This window comes from Ischnura elegans, chromosome 4 (assembly GCF_921293095.1).
Source record: "Ischnura elegans chromosome 4, ioIscEleg1.1, whole genome shotgun sequence".
Taxonomy (NCBI): domain Eukaryota; kingdom Metazoa; phylum Arthropoda; class Insecta; order Odonata; family Coenagrionidae; genus Ischnura; species Ischnura elegans.
The window spans coordinates 127,980,092-127,994,211 of NC_060249.1; the positions used below are offsets into that span (position 1 = coordinate 127,980,092).

The window sequence follows — 14,120 nt, forward strand, 5'->3', positions numbered from 1 at the left end:
GCACATATATAAGGTTAACAGTATATTTAGGCACCCAGAGTTTTACCTCCCTTTCGCAACTCCCTCTTCCTTCGCTGCTCTTGCAAGTCCGTGCTCATAGTCCATAGCCAAGTCTCGGAATTCAAGATTATCCTCAGTGACCACTGTATTTATCTTAATTGTACATTTGTTTTGAGATTATGAAGAGTGAAGAAGGAGATGGTGCTAAATGATCCTTCGACCTACGCTCTTTTCCAATGTTTCCACTCCACATGTGACACTTCCAGTGGAAATCTTTAATACTTCCCTCAATTACAATAATTCATTGCACACTTTTCCTACCATTACAAATCACCCTAAATTGGCAAAATTTCGGAATAAGGTAGGGACTGTGCAGAATATACTAGGTATCACCCTCATTTTCTTATGGGATTAATCTGTGACTGCCCATTCAATCAAATATTAATGCTCTAGGAAAGAAAAACTTGAGGAGAAGAGTATAACTTCATACAAACGCAAAGCACACCTTCTATATGTGTCATGAAATAGTCCCATCACAATCAGCTGTTTTTCATATCACCCATGTGAAAAATATTGGAAGTAGCACATTTGGTAAGCATCTTTCTTAATGGATCGAGTTTAGGAAAAGAAGGACAATTGTATGATAGATAGAGATAAAATTATAAGTAAATTATTCGAGTGCTGTGCTGGAGAGGGCATTATACTTAAGTGGGAGGTGAAACTAGCGGCCAAAGCTTGCTATGTATTTATCCATGTATGCTGTATTGATATTCTGGAACTTGGGTATCGTAGTGTACTAACTTATCTGAGGGGTTGAAGGTGAGTAAAAGGTTCTACTCTCTTCAATCGCCTTTGGCATGTATAGGCACTATGGTGACACTTCGGCTCTGAATAAGAGAAGCAAGAAACAGAAAATGACAATGTGCATAATAATCGCACTAATGACATTAAACAAATTTTTCTTGCCACTAAGCATTTTGCAGTATCCATTTAAGTTCCCTAGGTATCCAAATAAAGAGAAAAATTGATATAATGAAGCCTATGATTCTTTTCCTCAAATTCTCGTCTCCAGAATGCCATTTGTGAGAGCGGTGAGGTGAGTGTGGCGGTCATCCCCCAGTTCCCTCTCCACCACCGCCTTGCTCTGGGCACCAAATGGGCCGAGGCCTCAGAACTTTGTTAGCTAATACCTATTTGCAATCAATAGTCTTCTTGGCATGGGAAATTTCACACTTACCAAACTCTACCATTTACTCATTTTGATGAAAATCTGTGGAGTACGTCTTAGGAGTGCTCCTATGAGCGAATGTCACCACTGATGCAATCAATCATCCTTCGTACTTACAAGTCACAAAACGGAAAACAGAAAAGTCACACTTCACTATTTATATTTGCTGCTCTTATTACACCACGATTAACTGACCTCAAAGTGAAGAGCAGTTGAGTGCTACCAATGGATGTTGACCAAAGAAATTGTTAAGCCTGCAGTAAACCTCTTAAAGAATTTCTAATTTTTACCACTGGCATGTGTGCCTAAAGTGAAGGAAAGGACGTCGTGTCTGAATCTTGCACCAATCTCATCAAGTGCATTAAAGAAACAGAGCAGTCAACAGAGCTGGGCTGCATTACCCATGCGGCTGCAGGAGGATTAAGTATTTGGCTAGAGCTCAGAGAGGTTGCATCCAATCCCCAGCACAGAGGGGTAGTGCACTCCTCATAAGTAACAATACCAGCAACCCACTTATCCTAATTAAAATGTGGGTTGCATAGCTGTGGGATATAACTTGTCTTTCTGATGGAAAATCTCATTTTGAAACTTCATGAGTAATACCTCAGTTGATGACCACTTGTAATCACTAAGCAGAGGCACATGGCTGAAATGAAGATATTTTGTTGACTTTTCCGCTTTGCCCAAGGCATAATTATCACCTCTAAATTATGCAACCTAGGTATGTACAAGGTGTGGTCAAAAAAGAACCAGACTGATATTATAACTTGTTAATTTTGACGGATACAGCTTAATCGAACTTGTCACCCTCAAAGCACATGCCTTGGCTCACGACACACCTTTGCCAATGTTTCCTCTTGCTCTCAAACCCTGCCTAATAAGCCACCTTAGGGATCCTCTTCAGGTCTGCCATACAATTAGTTTCAATGTCCGCAATAGAGTGGAATTGGTGCCCTTTCAAGGTTGATTATAACTGTGGAAACAAAAAGTCTGATCAGTCGTGAGCCACCAGAAAAGTAGGGTGGCTACAGGATCACGGAGGTTCTAGTTTTGGCAAAAAACTCCGTCACGATCAGCATGTGAGCCAGAGCGTTCTCGTGGTGGAAGGCCATCGTGACGAATGGATTTTGATGCGACGTGTGTCATGCCCAAAATTTTTATCAAAATTGTCAGATAGGATCGAAAACTAATGTTCACTTCTTTGTCTTCCTCCCTAACGTATAAACGGTGATTTTCCCACACTACATTGTCCACCAATTTGTCATGGTTGGGGTGTTTCGATGTGGAAGGCCGCCCCATTTGTAAAACTTTATCTCTCGAGACTCTGTCTGTCTCAAAACACTGGCTTTGATTCATAGCTTCATTAACAAAGACTTACAGTGTGTCCTCGTTTAACGTCGTCCCGTTTAACGTTGTTTCACGATAACGTTGTCCAAAAATTGAAACCCTTGATCATTTAACGTCGTTATTGCTTCGCGATAACGTTGTTCAAATTATGCGCGGCGAAAAAAAAAATGAATGGCGAATAGAACGCAAGCGCATCTGATGCGTAAATATTACCATATTAATGCGATTGGTAATTTTCGTTCGACAGAAAAGGTTGGCGTGGGTAGCGTATGTTAACTATGCATCTGAGCGAATAATTATCGCCTCATTTACCCATTATCCGTATATTTTTCTGATGCCAACCGAAAAAAATGTCCACGAAGAAGAGTGGCTATCCTGGTGGTTCTTCAGACGTGAAGAAAAAACGGCGATATTAGAATAAAAACTTGGTATTATTAAAAGAATTGAAGAAGGTGCAACTGCTGGAGAGATCGGTCGAGTTTTAGGTTTGCAGGTCGAGTTTTTACAGTTAAAATTTCTTCTGTTACTGAAAATATCGATGTTTCGCCATTAAAAATACTTTCTTTTTAGTTTTTATATTTCATTTAATAATGCCTTCTTCCCAACCTTTTCGTTATGAAAATTCGTTTCGAATGAATCGTTATCATGCTGAAGTGAATAATCGGTAATGAATGTTTCTCGCGATTTCCGCCGGGTTAAAGAATTCATATCATCACGAAAATTGACTCGCCCTTCGTCCTCGTGCTTCCGAGTGTCAGATTCAGATTTTTTTCATTTTGGCCTGATTCAGGTGTCTCCCGATTGGTCAAGAAGTCTGCTTAAAGTTACGGCTCCGATAATTGGCCTCCTTGGATTCTCGCCCGGGAAATTCTGGATTCTTCACGAAGAAATGGATTGTTAGGAACATGGCTAGGAACCAATTAAAATTTTTTACATTGTTTCTTATGGGAAATACTGCATCGCTTAACGTTGTTTCGCTTAACGTCGACTTTTTCAGGAACGAATCAACAACGTTAAACGAGGACTCACTGTACTTAATAATTCCAAACATCTCGGTAGCACTTTTGCCAAGTTTGAAACAAAATTTCTTGCACACGCGCTGTTCATCACACTCCTTCATTGATGCCATTGCACACGGAGATGAACAAATGAAGACATGTACCGCTACTACAAAGTGACGACTCGACCTAAGAAAACACAACACCTCTCGTTTTAGTCTTCACACATGACGCAAGATGGGGCACTCTGTTTTGCTTTGATCCATTTAATGGCTTGCGCAGAATGAAATCAGTCCGGTCTTTTTTTGATCACTCCTTGTATATAAAATGTTAAAATGGGGTCATTAGTGGATGTGCCGTGAGCATGAGATCACTTGCATTAGGTCTCTTTGCATTGTTACAGGAGCACGGTCATTCACCTCTTTTCTCATTTGACTTTGCACAACTTGGTGCTAAACTTTCCTTTGACCAAGGAAATTCATTAATTGGTGGTAGTTCTTCAGGGAAGAAAAATCATTGCCCTTACCGTTTGCTGCATAGCATGTCCAAACTAATAATATGGATTGTGATTGGGAAATTTTTGGTGGCAGATGCTCAAATCAAACGCTTCAAAAGTTTTTTTTTAACTCAAACTATTTGTAAAAGATAAATACACCATTAATCAAGAAAATTTTAGAAAATGAGCTGAATGGCACTAATTGCACAAGGTAATGAAATGTGTTACACGTATTGTTTAACTCGGGGTATAGCTTTTGTTGTGTGATTTTCATCAGTTATGTCATTTTGGATGCTCTTTGCTGAAATTCCATTGCTATTAAATGAAGGAGTAAAATGTAATCCTTGTAGGTGTGGAACTGATGCAAAGCTATTTATTTTTAATTTTAAAAGAAGTAATTTAAAAACATACGTGAATATTTTTTTGGAAATCACAGAAGGAAGAGTTTGATGAGTCTGGTAATACATAATGAGTAGCAAATTAAAGTTAATAGCATGTTGACTGATGTGACAGCCTTGCAGTAGTTAGGTAATAAATTTATTTATAAAATTCACACGAAGGATGATGTTTTTAGTCGATCAGAGAGGATCTATAAATTTTAATCAATTGTTAAAAGTGCAAGCTGCAGTGTGCAGAGTCACTATAATATTTTAAAAAAGCATAATTAGTGTGATTTCTAGATGAAAATTATCAGTTTTCTATGTTTTATAGGCACATTTTCCTGGAAATTTCTCTTCATTTCAATCCAATGCTGAAAGCCCTTGCCCAATGAGCAATTCTATGTAATTTGCATGTTTCACAAAGATGGCCCTTGGGAAAATATAAATATTATTTTGTTCAATTGTGAAATGGCAGCTAAAATGCTTGATAAGCACTCACTAGCATGGGAAATCTATGTCTACATTCTAGTGATCTTCCTTTGCTCATTCACAAGCTTCCATATAATTTATGATGGCAAATAAATGGTATTTATGGAATTAAGTTTTAATTATGGATGGATGGATCCAGGATTTTTTCGGATCCGGATTTGGATCGGATCCTTGATATTCGGAGCGGATCTTTGAATATTTTCGGATCCAAATGCATTTTCAAATTCCTGCTATAAAACGAAGTAATTATTTAAGTTTCTTCTGGGTGCATACAATCAAAGGAATTATTTTTAGATTTTCATACTCATTTTAATATTTTTATAAATTAAAAATCATTTTCAAGTTGTTTTTTTAAAAACATATTTACACACTCAGGACCTAAACTGTTTCACCTAGGTTTGGAAATGAAAATTGGAAAAATCTTTGGACAAACCATTGACCAGTGGCGTATAGAGGGGGAAATTCCGGGGGGCCCGGACCCCCTAAATATAAAAACAATTATTTTCCTTCATAAAATAAAACAAAATATTGAAAAAACGGATTTACAATAGATTTTGAAAAATGAAGTTTTTTCAATTATGAAAGGTGCTCAAATTAGTTTGAAACCCTCTACTTTGTTGTACCCTATTGGTAAAAATTTCCCCCCCTGCTTTTGGACTCCCCCTTACAAATTTCCTGGCTACCGCACTGCCATCGACTGAATTCAAATTTTCCTCACACACATTTCCCCCGAATGCTATCACTTTCTTATCACAAACGGACTTGTGTTTCACCCAAAAATGCTTCAATGTCAAGGTGGATTTAGCACTTCCTTGTGATAGTTTCACTCGACAGTGCACGCACATGGCATACATTGGTTCTCCTTATCTCAATAGAAATGTTTCTACACAATGAAAGACATTTTTATCAGTATATCATCAAATTAAATTGCAACTGTGCAATCTGCAGCATAATTGACTATTTCGAACAATAGTGACTTCATGTGATGTGGGAACAAAATGAGGCGACCACTCAGCGATCTTGAGAGGAAGGGGTGGGTTGCAGGAGCACGTAAAGGAGATGTGGAGGGGAAGGAGCGCACTTCCTCCATCTTTCAAGTAATGAGGCTATGAGTGAGGGATTCAAGGACGAACAAGTCAGATCTTGCTTGACGTCGTTGCCTTCAAAGCGAAGCCAGGAGCTACGTGATAATGCAGTTGGCGTTTCCAATGGGTCTCTACTTGTTTGAGGGGTTAATGCTGCACTTGTTTCTTTAAAAATTGTGCTGTTCGGACAATGTTGCGTATCAGTATAGTGTAATTGTAAATAGATAATAAAGTGGCAATTCAGCATTTGTCCTCCAGAAGTGGAGAATTGAAGCAGGTAGGCCAAAAAAGGTCATTTAGTAAGACAGGGTAGAGATGAAACAGCCTTCAATTGTTCTTGTGTAACTTGATATTTTCCTTTGAAGACAGTGATTTATGGTCAGTGTGATTTCGGAAAAAAAAAAACACAGAGGCACGGGCTGATGGACGGCCGAGGGTGGTTTTCTGAAATCTGCGATGTAGTTACTTTTGACGTGGTTATTATCCTACGATGGTGAGATTCCCCCGATGATTGTTCAACCTCTTGGGAAGAGTCACACTATGTGCCAGTTGTATTTTGCCTTTTTTATTTTCCACGGCTGAAATTCTGCTACATAACCTCTGCAAGAGCTTTCAAACAAAACGGTTCATGTTTAGGACAAGAATCGCATGCGATGGCGCATTCGAAGAGAGAATCGAAACTCTTTCCACCCTTACTTTGCATTCACGGAAGCTATTATTTAAAATTTCGGATCCAGATCCAATGTCTTCTGTGACTTTGGATCCGATGTATCCGATGAAGGGCAATATCCGCAGATATTTGGATCCGAAGTATCCAATCCGACTGACCATCCCTAGTTTAAATATTGCTCAGGGGCAGTAAATGCCAATTGTGTAGTTAGGGAATGATCTCATATGGGTTAGGATAAATATGTCCCATTAAGTATGTATTGTATTTTGTATGGAGGGTGGAGAGGTGGGAGTGAAACAGACAGGAAAACATTTTGAGCCCAGAAAAATATGCTCAAAACTTAAAGCATCATACTATGAATGTTATCTGTAACAGACATCCTAATGTAACTTTAGTGGGTATTATTTTTAGAGTCAAGATAGAATTGTGGTAAAAAAGAGACAATTTCAGTGCCTCATCCAGGCTTTGATGTGATCATAATGAATTTTTTAGTTTTATTATAAAAACTGACCTCTAATTTCACCACAAACAATCATTGAGAGGTGTTGTAGCCATGGCCGTACCCAGCAAGGGGCAGCTACCCCATAGAAGTAAAAGTTGCAAAAATCTTTAAGCAAAATGAGAACTGATTTGAAACGAAAGTATTCAACAAATTTTCTTAAAACCCACGAAAAAAGGTATAAATTAGTTTAACATATGTAACTAAAATAAAACTCTTTTTTCAAGGAAATAATCTCATAAAGTGCTGTTGTAATTTTCTTAAAATGTTGGTTTCATTCACCTTTTCCATGCTAAATTGTCACAACTTCGCTTGCCCCCCTTAGACCATGGCTTGCCCCCCCTAGTTATGGTCCTGGGTACGCCCTTGGTTGTTGCAATATTCAAATGGAAATTGGGCGAAAGAGAAGTATCTGCAGCAGGGTTTTTATAGCTAGGAATTCATTGCCCTTCCTGAGAATTAACCAAACTGGATTAAGTCTTTGTTTGCAGCAAGAGAACTCAAGTTTTGAGAATAGAAGTTTTCCGGTGACCGATAACATCTTTGACTGCTAGGTGACATTCCATGCATCATTACTACCACTCATGACGTTCTATCCTCACAAAAGCATTGTATGATATGACACCAAAACAATTTACCTATTGATAGAAGCTGATTTCCCATGGTTGTTATTTCCTCAAAATTACTATGGTTTTCCTTTATACCACTGTTTCAGGTAGTTTTGAAATGAGTTACTTTGATAATAGGCATTTTTATGAGCTACCAAAAGGGTGGAATAATAAAAAATAACATTAAAATTTTTTATATCAAATCAAAACAAGGAATTTTTGTCATTATGCATATTGTAACCATCGCTGTTTGGCCAGTTACATATGGTACTTTTCAAATGGGTGTTTTTGCAAGAAGGAGAGCTTTCATTTAGAATTTTGCCTATTTATGACTATGTAAGTGGGTGCGTCAATGTGTGTGTGTTTTTGCATGTTGAGTTCACGTGTGAGTGATTTGTCTCCTTTCACCCCCCCCCCCCCCTTTTCCCAACTTTGCGTACCCTTCTTGTGTTTCCTTGTGTGATAAACGGAAGAAAGCAAGAAGTGCATTCCCCATCCCTCTCCCACCTTGTCCAGTGACGCAGTTCAGCGGCCTTCAACCCCCAAAGTTTCCTCACCCACAGTGAAGAACACCCCTTTCCCCTAATGACGGAGGTTATGGTAACACGTGATCTTTTCCCCATTTTCCCTCATCCCCAGAATTCTACCTCTCCATGGGGTATAAAAAGTTGGTTCGCGTAAGCCACAGGGCTCACCTTTATGGGTAATCTTCAGTAGTCACCGTTACGAGCCACTAGTTTCTTCACGGCTCTGCATTATTTGGCCCTTGACTATTCTTCATTGTCATATTCCCGATTACCATTGTTGAGAACGCCTATCTCGACATAAGGAGATGAGGACGTGCGTGAAAAAGAGAATCTTCTGAAGCGATGTTGGAGGTTGGACTGAGGAGGAGGAGGAGGAGGCAGCTATTGGAAATAGGAGACGGTTCAGGAGATTTCCCAGCACCAGGAAGAGGTCAACCTCACGCATTTCATCAGCAGCTCTTTCCACCACATCAACATCAGATCAACCAAGTATTACGAGCCACCAGAAGAATCTATTTCCTAACGACGATGGATGAAAGGCCTGATAAGTATTGTCCATACCCCAAATCCCCTATGGAGAAATACTTTAATGAGAGGTCCCCAACAGTGCCACTTGCATATTTTAAATATACCCCTACTGTTCAAGAAGCCCCCAAGGAGTGAAAAGCCGTCATTCCTGTGCGTCAAGTTCACATTTCGTTGTTTTCTTCCCCTTTTCCTTCTATGTGTGATGGCAAGCGTGTGTATGATTTTGCATAGCATTGTAAGGATAGGGAGTGTAATTCATTTTTTTTGTATTTTATTTATTATTCGTATTGTCAAATTCATGCTTAATGGGTATTTATTCAATGAAGATTCAAGAGTGTATTGAAACCTTGTATAAAATTCAATTACGAACTAATAGGAAAGGAAATTTTTCTCTAATTTTTTTCGTTTGTACTTCATTGTTTACATTATTCTAATTAGTTAATGTCAGGGTACATAAGTAACTGATACTTATGTACGCTGACATTAGAAGTGTCAATTCTATGTGTTTCTGTGTATTTCACGTATTTAGGGTTCAAATTAAATCTGTGTCAAATGAAAATCTCATGTTGGAAGTTCTCTTTCTTTTGAGCGCACCAGTCATCGAAAGGTCCCAAAATTCCCGTTGGTTCCATTTTCCTCCTCTTTTCCCCTTCCACATCCCATGCAGGTGCTTTGGGGTGCGTCCCACGCCTTCCTTCTCTGTACTGCCCACGCTCCTCACCCCCTCCCACTTCTCCCTTTGAGTGTGCGACCCCACACACATTGCCCACCCCACCTCCTGGCTCGATGATCGGCCGAGAAGAAGAAGGGAGCGAGGTCACAACACACCACAGTAATCCACGGAGTTAGGTTGCAATGAGGGTTGGATTGGTCAGAAAAATATGTGTCTTATAATATGAAAGCAGTACCTTGACGGGTTTCTGAAGTTACAAGAACTGGAGCATCATCCACTGTCTCATTGGCAGAACACTGAGGTTTCACCTACAGAAAAGAAAGAAAAAGACTTTTAGTCTTTGTGGAATTGAGTTTCCTTGATGTTTGACGTCTTCTCAAAATTTTATACCACAAATTTCAATGGGAAGTAATGAATAAAAGAGTGTGTATCTCAAAGTATATCCTGTTATAAATGAAAGGAATGTTAATGGTTTTCACGATTAAATGACATCCTTGAGAGGCAACGAGGGCATGTTGGATTAGTAGTGGTAGTGTTTGGATTTAGGGTGCGTCGACGGCTTGGTCATTTTGCACCAAGTGTTGTTGGATTATCTATACAATCTGAAATGCACCCTGCTCTAAATACGATGGGGGTATTGTTTCAGCCAAACATACCATTTTCAAATTTGGTACTGTCTAATCATGTCAAAGAGGTAAGAATTGCACTTGGTTCGCTCACATTTGCTCTTGAAATGCAAATTAACATCAAAAAGACTGAAAATTTCTTCTGAAATGACTAAAAGGGTAACTATTCACATTCACTCATTTAGAGAACACTTAAAACCCTTCTCTTAGACAACTACACTTTCCTCAACCTTAATTGAACCTTCATTTTCCTAAAACTCAAATCACTTTATGACAGCACAGGCTAATCAATGAAAAACACAATGTTCGTTTCTCTGAGAAAGTTGCCATTTCAATCCTTAGTCAAGATCCTGAGTTGGTACTAAGTTCTGCAGGATGTTATTTGATCATGAAAATAATTAAATTTCCTATACACCATTGGTGCAACCAGCTACATTTTGTGATACCTATGTCGAATTTTGGATGAGAAAAAAATTGTTCTATCACCGCCCACAAACACTGAGACTTTTTGTGTAATTGGGATGGGTGTTGGGAGAAATAATTCTATTGGCCATTAGAGCTGATATTTCATATTGTTTAATTTAGAGGTGGTAAAGCTTAATATTCCCCTTTATTTCATGCTCCAATTTTGAACACAATTTTTGTGAAGACAGCAGATGTATTTGAAAAATATACCGTAATTATGGCACCAACAATCATAATGGGGAACGTGCATAATTTTAAAAATCTACAATTTATAATGAGAAGGTCTCCACCTAAAATCTACTCGTCGAAAATACTGTAGATGAATATTAATTTATAACTGGGAAATCATTCTTTAAAAATATTCTGTAACTCTTTATTGGCTGCTTGAAAACACGACGTTATGGCAGTGTCCGTGTGTGATATCAGAGCCCTTTTGTTTTTCTGCAGAAAGAGCGAGTAAGTGTATTGGCAATGGGCTGATATAAGCTTGTGCTTTGATGAACATTAGCCAAAAATAATTGCAGTTGTAATGCCTGACTGAAAATTGTATTTTGAGTTGCCAAGGGGCAGTTGATTATAGGACGGGGATTGTTTGAGGAAATTTGGAAGATTTCTACATCTACATAATACCCTGCGAGCCACCTCTAGGGTGTTTGGCAGGGGGTGATCAATCACCAGAATTCAGCATGCATTTGGACTCCCACATGCACACCACACCGTCCAAAAAACGTCCCGTATAATAACAAACTATACTACTATATGCTGTTAGAAATAGAATATAAAAATTTGAGGAGAAGGAAAAATAGAGAAGGATGGGAAGAAGTAAGATAGTAAGCAAGTTATGGGCTAGGGATTGGATAAATTCAAATGAATCACACTCATGCTCTAGACATGCAGTTGAGAGATAGGATACCTAAGTTCATTTAAAAATTACAATGCCTTCCGTTACCAGTACTCAATCTCATTTCTAAAGGCTTTAGAGCTACACCACCTTTCCACATGTGCATTAACATATGTCCAGCTCATTTTTTTGTGAGCTCAGCCCACAATTATCCAAGCAACCCTTTTGTGGTGAAGCAGTGAGTGGAAGCGAAATTTGAAATGTTTATAACTTTCCATTGCGATTATTTATTTGAACCATACTCACAGATATGGCATAGTTTTGACTTGGCTCCAAGTTCCACAACGTGCCACAGAAATAATTCTCCTCTTCCCCAGGGCACATGGTCTGTGCACCAATCTCTAGCGTCTGCTCCCATTTTTCTTCATTGGTGACATTGTTCTTTTCATCTGATTTCCACCAGCTGATATGAAAAGATGAGCAGTTCTTCAATTTATCAAGGCTGAATGATAACCATCTAATTTTAAGCCAGGAATAGCTTCTTGAAGTTACTCTTAAATCTTGTACAGCCTTTGGTCTCACGAGTTCTTTTTTCACTGCCACTGTAGCCTCTGGTGCAGGGCTAGTTGCCCAACCTGTGGTAATTTCTGTGGAGCTCTGGTCAGAAGTTTCTTCACCATCAGTCTCATACGGAGCATATGTGGTAGTGTCCATGACAACTAAACAAATATTAAAGATTAAATTAATTGCAATTTGCACTTATTCAACTTCAAGTTTCATCAAATGCATGCCATCACCAACGATGAGAAATAACTTCAACATTGCAATGGAAAAAAAAAGAAATCATCATTATCCAGCAAGGGAAACTCAAAATGCATAATTTTTGGAGAACACATTTAAAATCTAGAGAGTAATAAATATCAAAAGGTGAAATACTTCTACATAACAGCATATAAAAAATAATGGTTGATTTATAAGGAAAATATTTCGTGTACCTCGTTCCTTTTCGCTGCTGGTGTTAAAAGGAGAATAATTGCATGTCTCTGGGTCTGGCTGGCATGAATTTGGAGATGAATTATTCGCACTGCTGACATTACATGGTGGAGAGCAGGGTTGAGTATATTTGCAACGACAAGGTGATTCCAATGAATTTGTAGTAGAGACACAAACTCCATCAATTGCTGGAATTGAATTTAAAATCACATGATTATAAGAATTACAGATACTATCTTCAATACAATATACTGTAACAAAAGTTTTAAAGAAATTTGTGAAAATGTGAATACAACGCAAATGAATCATTACAAAAGTGTGACATAAGCACTAAAATAAGGCGGTTACAGTGTGCTCATTGGCATGATAACATAGCGTGATGAATTCTAAATGCACCTAAGGATGTGCCTTATTTCTCACAAATCTGGAATGTTTTAAGACCCACCAATTTCCTTTTAAGGTGTACAGGTTGAATATTCCTGAAACACTTTAATACCTATTATTGCAAATGATAGGCAGCTCTCATGTCAAACCGGTTCCTATCACAGTACATATATTTTTGTAAAATATAAGCAAGGACATGGGTTGTCAAACCAACCCTCCAAGAAAATTATTTGTTCAGCATGTTTTCTCTCCTGTTTTTTGCCTCTAACATTCCACTCATTTAGAGTCCACCACTTTCAGCTTATAGTGCTGCTGCTAATACAGATACAGCAGCATCTGGCACACTTATCCTCGTAAATCTTTCTCTTTATCTCAGCAAAATTGTACTTAAATCCTCCTGTGGTGGTAGAATTTTAGCTGCTTGTCATTGTTGAAGTTATTTTTTTCTAGCTGTTGCCAGGCAAGAAATGCTTCCTCTAGGGTCAGCATTTGGTGGATGCTAATGAAAGATGATATCCTTCCACTCAACCTCTGGTTTATGTGCTTTCTTAGCAATCGTGTGTGACGTTTGGGCATCCTGAATGCTTTCCTCTGTGGTTCATCATCATCTGCTTCTCTGCCTCATCGTTTCCTTTCTCTTTCATCGAGGCAATGATAGGGAAGGCATGGACTGTCCAGGCATTGTCACTCAACGCCTCTCCGAACCTTGAAGACTGGCCAGCATCCTCACATCTTGGTATCTTATTTACAACGTTTGAAGCTTAGGGCTGGGATGTTTTCACCCCTACGTTTGCTTTGGTGATTTTTTAATATTTATTCCCTGCCTTGGGTCCACTCCATTTCCGTACCCCTCATTAGTTGGCTTCTAGCTCACGTAAGTTGTGTGAGGAGCAAGTGCTCGACGCTATGGAAGAAGAGAGCACAGAATGCTCATAGATACTACATACATACTTTGGAAATTTCAATTGGATACTCTCTGGACTCCAGTTCCGAAGAGAGTGAAGAACACTCTCATTTTTCTGTGTATTTTCAAGAAAATAATTGGCTAGAGATTGACAGTGCTGACCCTCCTTGACCTCCTCATCCCTCCTCAAATGTGAATAAGTTGGAAAACAAATATTGCCTCTTACGAGTGTAGATGATCCGTTGGCTTATTTTGAGTTATTTTTTGATGATGAAATAATTTCAATTATAGTGACTGAGACAAACCGCTACGCAACACAGTTTCTTGCCCGTGAGAAAGAGAAAATTACCGAGCAAAAAAATCGCACTTCCAAAAGTGG

At 38.7% G+C, this 14,120-nt stretch overlaps 1 protein-coding gene across 1 annotated transcript in view; it reads right to left on the reverse strand.

The window, feature by feature from the left end:
• Positions 1-14,120, reverse strand: part of LOC124158043 — a 57,475-nt gene that overhangs the window by 11,125 nt on the left and 32,230 nt on the right. The window contains exons 9-11 of the mRNA XM_046533203.1: positions 12,456-12,641; positions 11,767-12,179; positions 9,764-9,836 (exon numbers count right to left, since the gene is read on the reverse strand). Of these exons, the coding sequence (XP_046389159.1) occupies positions 9,764-9,836; positions 11,767-12,179; positions 12,456-12,641 (672 nt within the window). The remainder of the gene's footprint in view (positions 1-9,763; positions 9,837-11,766; positions 12,180-12,455; positions 12,642-14,120) is intronic.